Here is an 8,440-nt window from a genome sequence, read left to right on the forward strand (position 1 = left end):
CGCGTCTGCTCTGCCCTGAACGTCGGACTGACGCTGAGGGGAAAGCAGATAGGCTACCTCTAAAAATACTATAGGCCGACATATTTGAGACAAATGTGTAGGCCCTAGCCCTACCTATACTAGTAGTAAACGATGTGTAGGCCTAATTCAAATATTATGTCATGAGGGTTACGGCAGGACTGTTTTCAATCCGCATAACTGAAATCAGTGACTGAAATAATCAAAGCAAGTACTGCAGTGCAGCAGTAAATCCGAGACACAAATAGGGACGAGGTGGGTGCCGAACACGACGAGTTGTCCAGAATAGTAGCCTAATTGATTCCACATTTGAATAAACAAGAACAAGAAAACGGCAACGAGGCCAATCATTTGAAGGATATAGTAGGCTAATTTGAATTCTCGCGCCGAATCAATTTTTTGTCTCTAAAACGCGAGGACAGGCCTTTGGGGACATCACGTCTTGGGCAGCTGCATAGCCCAAGAGAGGGCCACACCCCATACTAAAGTTTGTTGGGTGTGATCCTGTTGAAAGAATCAAATTAATAAACTAATTTCTCCATAGACGCGGAGATTTTTGAAGTCATCTCAATGTCAAACTGAACATAATATATTATACGCTGACATAGGAAGTCACGTATGCTATCTACATTTTCTACTCCTATAGTAGCCGAACCGCTTTTCTCTTCAGTCACGCACTGAAGAGAAAAGATGGACCATCCACGCACGCAGCGCGTACACACGTGTACACACACACACACACACACACACACACACACACACACACACACACACACACACACACACACACACACACACACACACACACACACACACACACACACACACACACACACACACACACACACACACACACACACACACACACACACACACACACACACACACACACACACACACACACACACACACTTTAGCAGGAATAACATTGCTCTCCTTTCTATTTCTCTAGCCAGCTCCGTGCCATAAACGGTAGAGGGGTGGCCGGGGACCCAGACCACATGACACAAGTTCTCTGCGAAGGGCACTGTGAAGCTCACTGACCTTTGGGGCACGGAGACAGGCCACCATAAACAGATTTAGCCAGTCTCAAAGTCAAAAGTGCTCAAGAGCAATGAAAGACCCACTGTAAAGCCCCACAAAGCCTACTGAGATTTAGCCTGGTGTTACAATCCAGACATTTCGTAGTCTCTGCAGACTGGCGTCTTGTGTTTGGGCTCTCATATCAAACGGCCTTAGTGCCATCTTGCTTATTCATATATGTATATATATAGGCATTGGCAAAGTATACACTGCAGAATCCTGACCGATAATTCAAGTCTTGGGGTTAAATCAACACTTAGGATTTTGTAGTGTAGTCCGTGCAGTATTAGGTGCTATTCAATTAGCTATTTCAGCTTTTGAGAAAAGGAAACGGAAAGGCATACTAAGCCAGGGCTTATTGGACTGCTGTGTGTTTTATGCATGATTAAATACAAATACTCGACACTATCAAATCACTTATTAGCATTAAGGCCGAAATAGTATACTGTTTAAAGCACCCCGACGCAACACTAAAGTCTAAACTGAAGTTCAAGTTAAGACGGCACGTGAGGTGCGTGTCCTGGCGTGTTCATCTTTTAAGCTGATAACCTACACAACAACACAGAACACTGTCAGCGGTCGCGTTGTACTAGAATTTATGCTAATTGTTTTGAGTTTGACGCATCATTTTAGCCCTGGCAAAAAATGCACTTAAAATATAGCCTGGCTATATTTTCTTCACTGCAAGGGAATCTACGGCATTGATTTTTTATTTATTTTATTTATTTATTTATCACAGATCATAAAGAACATCAAATGTCTATTTCTCTTCCTCAATTTTGCTTTAATATATAATTATAATATGTTATTATTTCATGTTTATATTATTGTTATTCCAAATTAGTTGCTTATCTGGAATACACGGGCCCAGCGCCTATTTATTTACACTTTTTACTAAACATTTTGTCTTGAATTCATTTAGAGATCTGAATCTGTGTAACTATAGGATCGCAAGACCGTCAGAGAATATTTTGATCATCTTGTTATTTCCATATCCACTTTAATACGCGTACAAACAAGAAATAAAGCTGATCTCATTTCAGGATTAACAGGGCGTTTGATATAGGTTAAATGGATTGGCGCTGTTACAAATAATGCTCAGTCTCTAGATGATCAAATTCTATACAAACAATGGATTTCCTACCCCAATTTCATGGTCAAGGCGAATAGGCTACTAGATAAACAGAAACATACAAAAGCTGGTCAGACTTGGTACTGGTAAGAATAACCAGCAGACATTATCCAAGACGTTGGTACATATCTTCCATATCAATGGTGATACACAATCACTTTGTAATTTATAAGAACATTGGTCGCTTTATGGAATTCATCATCCTTGTCAAAAGATGCAAATTCCAGCCATTTATTCTTTGATTTATTTGGATTTTCTAACAGTTTGTTGTATATGTCCCCTAAAATCCATGCCTTAATCTTTATGTTATCTAGTTATGTAGTCTTTCGTATTACTCGTGATAACGCCCTTATCCGATGCGTAATTGCGGAGACTGGATATAGCAAACAGACAAATTCAAGACCTGAATCACAAACATACTTTTATGTAATTCCAGTGTGGTATTGTGACGCATATACATTTCATTAAAGAGGGACAGGTTTAAGAACATATATTTGTAACGTTGGATTATTTGTCTGTTGCAAAATGACGCAGTGACCGATCGGAGAATCCACGTTTCTATCCTCTTCAAACACACATATCTCGTACTGTATGCTCATCTAGTGACATTTTAAATTATTATTTTCCCAAAATGCACAAAATAACAAATTGAAGGGCTTAGAATGTGCAATTAAAACGGCCCATATGCTGGAGATAGGCCTATAGTCAGTGACATAAACTCATGTCAGCTATAGAAACAGTGCATTAGTATAACAAAGCGTATAACACTGCACCAAAGGCATTAATATTACGCCCGATACAGTGTGATGGCTCATGCTAAATGTGAAATATTTCCTCATCCGATAAATATACTCAAACCTGTCGTCAAATAGGTTAGGGTCAAGGTATGGTCTTAATAAGTGCCGCATGTAACTCGAATGAACAAATGTCAGCTTTGATCTAGCAATGTGTTGTGATCACGCACAAACTAACTGGGTTAGACCACTTAGCTGGTGCCATGACTCGATTGCTGGAGCCGGACTTTCACAGTTCACTGAAATGGCAACATCTGATCTCAACACTGAAAAGAACAGAAGCTCCTCTTTCTAGTGAAATTCCCTGGCCAGGGAAATGCATGTTTGCTGCAGACAAATGAAGGTCAAATGAGAATAGAGTTCACAGAATAGATATACTGCATTGCTTTACACCACTTTGCCAGTAGGGAGTGCATTGTGAATTTCAAACTAAGATTATTGTAAAACAAAGTAGGCTGTATGCAGCATTCACAGACACAACCCGAAATTATGACATGGATATGGTTAATGCAGCAGTGCTTTTCAAAACTTGTTTTTGACAAGGAATTAGAACGTGAATGAATCCCATAATGAAAGACAGAAAATAAGATGCAGGAATTCCCAGGCCCTAAGTCCTCGTCTATATTGGAGCACTGGGGTGCAACCCTATTACTGCTTTACAGAGCTATTGCGCGTTTAGCTGCACTGTTATAGGCCTGTAGCATACCAGTGACATTGATTAGGTCGAACTTCCAAGGAAAAAGGGCAAGGTTTGCTCATATCATTCAGAGGAAAAGTCATTTTAGCTTAGAGGCTAATGATGCCAATGCACCGAGGAAGTAAACGAACATGAAGATGCGTATACGTTCAGGCTTAATTGAACCACATTATAGCCATAGAATATGGAGTTGGGCGCCATTTTGAGTGGAAAGGTGTATCATGTATTAGGCTATATGCCCCGGTGAATGCGGTGGTTCTATATTTTGTATGAGCGTGTAAAATTGAAAAGGGCCTACCTGTGTGTGGGCTCATTGTGCTTGGTTCACAGCATGTACAATTAAATGCAAACAACACACATTTTTAAGTGATTCCAAATGTATACCCATAAGATGGAGTTATCCCTCATTTCCCCCCGTGCTGGACATATAGGCCTATATCATTTACACTGTAACAGATCATTAGTAATCGTGATCAAAATCATAATCCTATTTAGACTCTGAAAGTCTGATTTGAAATACTGCATGGCATCGGGAAGAGAAGCGTATGATAGACTGAGGTTACACCAATAAACGTTTCAAATATTCTGTTTATTGAAGACCTTACGCATACATTCATACCATTACTTTTACAAGACAACGTAGCAATCCTTACAAGCGTAAAGAAGGGAATGCAATGAGGGACGAAATAAAAGAACGATAACAATCAGCTACTATACATTGAAACAGGGTATGGTATCTGAAGAGTACGGTATAATTTCTTGCATACCATTTCTTATATCCAATAATGGCAGTATATAACATAATAGGCCTACATCAAACCCTCACAACCACAAATATAGGCTATATATATATGGAATGCCATATTGTACAAGACGAGCAAAAACATAAAACACCGTTACATTGAGATAGGGAATCCTCGAATATGATGTAAATACATACTGATTTCATTTTACAAAGTTATACACGAGTACAAGGTAAGGAAAGGGACAACGGAGAACACTTTGCGAAGAGCAAATACAACAAATAGGCCTATTAGGCTAAACATCATGTCTTTTTGTAGACCTAATAATAATAATAATAATAATAATATTACTAATAATAATAATGAAGCCTATATACTTAGATTGTTTGTGGCAATATTTGAATAGTTGCACTTTCCATTTGTTCAGGAAAAAAAAAGTATAAAAAAGTTAAAGAAATATCTGTCGGCAGAACGTCGCTCATAGCTATTTCACATCAATAACATGCGGCAAATACATTTCACTGCTATAGCCTACTCATACATGTCAAATGATGCATTTGTTCGTCCCGTATTTTTAGGGTGCAGACAAGTAGGCCTATTATAAACTTTTTCTACAATTCTACATATAAGATATTTATTTTTCATTATAAGCACCAATACTCAATGATGCCCTTATTCAGACCTATACATTTTCCCATTTTTGCCCCATGAGGCAACATTTGTCAATTCTCTAGTTTTATGAAACTGGCCTACAAAAACGTAACTATTGTTGTTGAATAATATAATGTGAGATCCCAGCGACTTTACTGTCGAATAATAGACCATTTGTGGAGTTGGCACAAAACGAACCTGTACTTTTGATAGCAGCTCAATACCGTGTTCAAACGGCTATCTCACTCAAACCCAAAAGTTATGCAGCCCATGCAAGTTTCTCATAAGTGGTTGTTAAGTCAAGCTATGAAAGGCGATAAAAGAGAACAAAATATCTTCAGAACGTTGACAGCACATGAACAAATTCATGGCAAATAATTTTTCAATGCTCAGCCATAAACGTATTGGCATGGATACTATTGCGGTTTTAACTTATCCCTCTCCTCATCTGCAGCCTGAAGTCAGACTTCCTGTCCATGACCGTGAACGTGCCCACAACACGTGGCGAAATCTATGGAAAGGAGATAAGGGTGGTGTTCCGCTCCCCCAACAACTGATCGTTGGGGAGGCATTAAGCAACTGGAAAACATATTCATCTCAACCACTTTCATAGTCTCGATGAAATGATTGCATGTGTGGCTCGTGTCTAAGACTTTTTTTTAGGCCTGGCCTCTATCTGTCCACTCTCTCACCTTATCGTTACGTGATGGCCTATTTTTGTTCAGATGTTCAAAAGTGGTCCTGCCTCCTCATCTTCATGAAACGAAGGGACGATATAACAGCTATATGATTATGTGTCACCACAAACTCAATTATTACGTCAACGACATGTTTTGTCTGAGTTACATTTATGGTGTGTAACATCAATTCAGGAAACCATGAAAACTAAATCTAACATATAGGCGGTGTAGGAGAAAGTACCACCTCACAGCTTAATTGCGTGGTTTAATACCAAACCATAACGGCCTATACTGACAAAAACGCAGAGATTTTTTTTTGTTTTAAAAAGAAATGTCAGATGGTTAGTTTGCCCTGGGTTTTTAACTACACCTCAAAAAACAATTCTTATCAAATTGTTCTACTATAACTGCCTGCAATGAAATGGATGGGTTGGATGAGTGCATGCATTTGAAGAGAGATGCGATTCAAGGCTTGGCTTTAACTTGGCTCTTATCGATTCACCTCCTGCTTCTTGCATATCTAAAAGTAGGCCAACGCTTGCTCTCTCATCATGAGCCTCTTCTTCTTCATCCGCCGGTTCTGGAACCAAATCTTAACTTGTTGGTCGCTGAGGTTCAGCCGGTCGGAGAGCTCCCTCCGCCGCTGCCTGGTGATGAACTCATTCAGCATGAATTCACCCTCTAACTCAGCCAGTTGCAGTTTGGAATATGGTTTACGTTTCTTTCTGGTCCGCGTGTGCATCGGGTACCACGGGGCACCTAGGATGGAGGGGGGCATACAACGGATTAGTCACAACACTTTGCAAAATCACGGTCACCTCCAAGGCTGAGCACCCACTGTGACTTCCTGCCCATACGGCCAGATTGTTTGTTGTTTTGATGGTGTGTGTGTCTGGACTGGGGTGTCTGGGGCAAAGAGCTAGAGTGTTAGGAATGACTTTGTTCAGACCTGTTTTTTCCTGGGCATGCGTTTTAACAAACGTCTTACGAAATTCGAGTGTTTATTTTTTAACCCCATATGCACAAAGAGACCACCGCTATACAGTGGTTGTGTCACACTAAGTTTTATTGTTGCAGTTAAAGTTACATTAATGCGATAATTAAGTCGTGCCTTGCAAATACCCCTACTTATTTGCGAGTTTCAAAGCATATTAAACGACTCTAGAGTACACAGCGACAGATATTAATTCCGTTTACGAGTCATTAAAGGAAAACTCTCTCCATTCGATGCAGTCAACCAAAGCGGCTCACCTCTTTAAATCACAGCACTAATTTGTGTGTGTTAAGTGTAACAATGGACCAAAAATGGACCCTTCATGGGCACAGCCTCACACTCAGCCCTCGGTTTAAGCTAGGCTACCATACTGTAAGTACTGTCAGACTGACTGACTGGTTGCTTTCTTAAAAGCCCCACAAGACAATATCGTTTGATGAGGTTATCTATAACTGTACACAACCACATGGCGTGGGGAGTATTTTAGGGCAACCCCTAGCGGCGTTTGTACACCACGCAAGTGCCCTGCAGGCTAATCAAAGCACAGTAAGCATCATAATAACGAACTCTACGTGCACCTTCTGCTATTATGTAGAGGGAGCTACGTGCACGCAAGTGAAAAAATAAATAGACAATGACAGCATGCATGTAATAACACAATAATATATAAGAGAATATCGACAAAAGAGAACGGGACCCACCTCCGCCTGCAGCTATGTTGGTTGAATGGTTTCCCGGTGACACTAGGGTCTGTGTATCGCCTGATGGTGGCTTGCTCCCCTCGTTGAGCAGCGAGGAGCTGGAGTCGGATTCCAAAGATTGACAGGATGGTGGGTCTTGCGTTAGTTGCTCGGTTCCATACTCATATTTGGAGAAGGCAGCACTACTGCCCATTCCACTGTGCATCCCGTGATCAGATGCTAGGGATGATGTGTCTCTCGCCCTATCCTCTCGCTTGAGGCTGCTGCCACCTGAACAGGTCTCCCTGTTTCCATTGCCGTTGCTATAATAACATTTACCCTCTTCCCCTGGTCTGGTAATTTCACACGACCGGTTGAAAGAAGGGTTAATAGACACGGGGCTGCTAAAGTAGGATTGAGAGTATCCATTGCACGGCTCCGATGGGTTCCACGGGAGGGAGCAAACATTGTCCCTTCTCGGGTAGGAGAGAGACGGTAGCCCCGCCAGTTGTCCCCCTGAGGCTCTAAAATTCGGAAAGTAAAATGTGTCTCCAGTGTGGATGTTTACCAAAGGTCCCACAAACCCTGGATTAAGGAGATTATGCTCGCCCATTTCCGCGGGCCCGACCAACAGCTTCTAGTTTATTGCAATCTGACATTTAACATAGTTAAACCTGGAAGGGCATCTGATTGGTCATCCTCAAATCACGTGTCCGGGCTAACTTATGCTACACATGGTACCACCCACTTGGTCCATCTCAGACAAAACAAAACATTAACTTCTGTATTACAGAGGTTTATATGCTTTTTAAAAATACTATAAATGTTTTATTAAAAATGTAAGAATCTTGTTTTTCTTCGCTGGACGGCATGCAGAGGTAGCAGAGGCCACTTCTCCTTTTACACTCGTGGAACTGTCCCTGGCCTCGTTTAATATCTTTATAAGCTGGCAAAAGTTTTTAAAATAC

At 40.9% G+C, this 8,440-nt stretch overlaps 1 protein-coding gene across 1 annotated transcript; it reads right to left on the minus strand.

The window, feature by feature from the left end:
- Positions 1 to 6,318: 6,318 nt before the first annotated feature.
- Positions 6,319 to 8,131, minus strand: hoxc12a (homeobox C12a; the record flags this gene model as incomplete). Its single annotated transcript, XM_080445375.1, has 2 exons — positions 7,494 to 8,131; positions 6,319 to 6,557 (listed from the first exon to the last, which is right to left on the minus strand). Exons 1-2 carry the CDS (start codon positions 8,083 to 8,085, stop codon positions 6,319 to 6,321), a joined length of 831 nt encoding a protein of 276 aa, XP_080301501.1. The 5' UTR covers positions 8,086 to 8,131.
- Between the last annotated feature and the right edge of the window lie 309 nt (positions 8,132 to 8,440).

The sequence above is a fragment of the Gymnoscopelus braueri genome (assembly GCF_963280865.1).
Source record: "Gymnoscopelus braueri genome assembly, chromosome: 12".
Classification (NCBI taxonomy): domain Eukaryota; kingdom Metazoa; phylum Chordata; class Actinopteri; order Myctophiformes; family Myctophidae; genus Gymnoscopelus; species Gymnoscopelus braueri.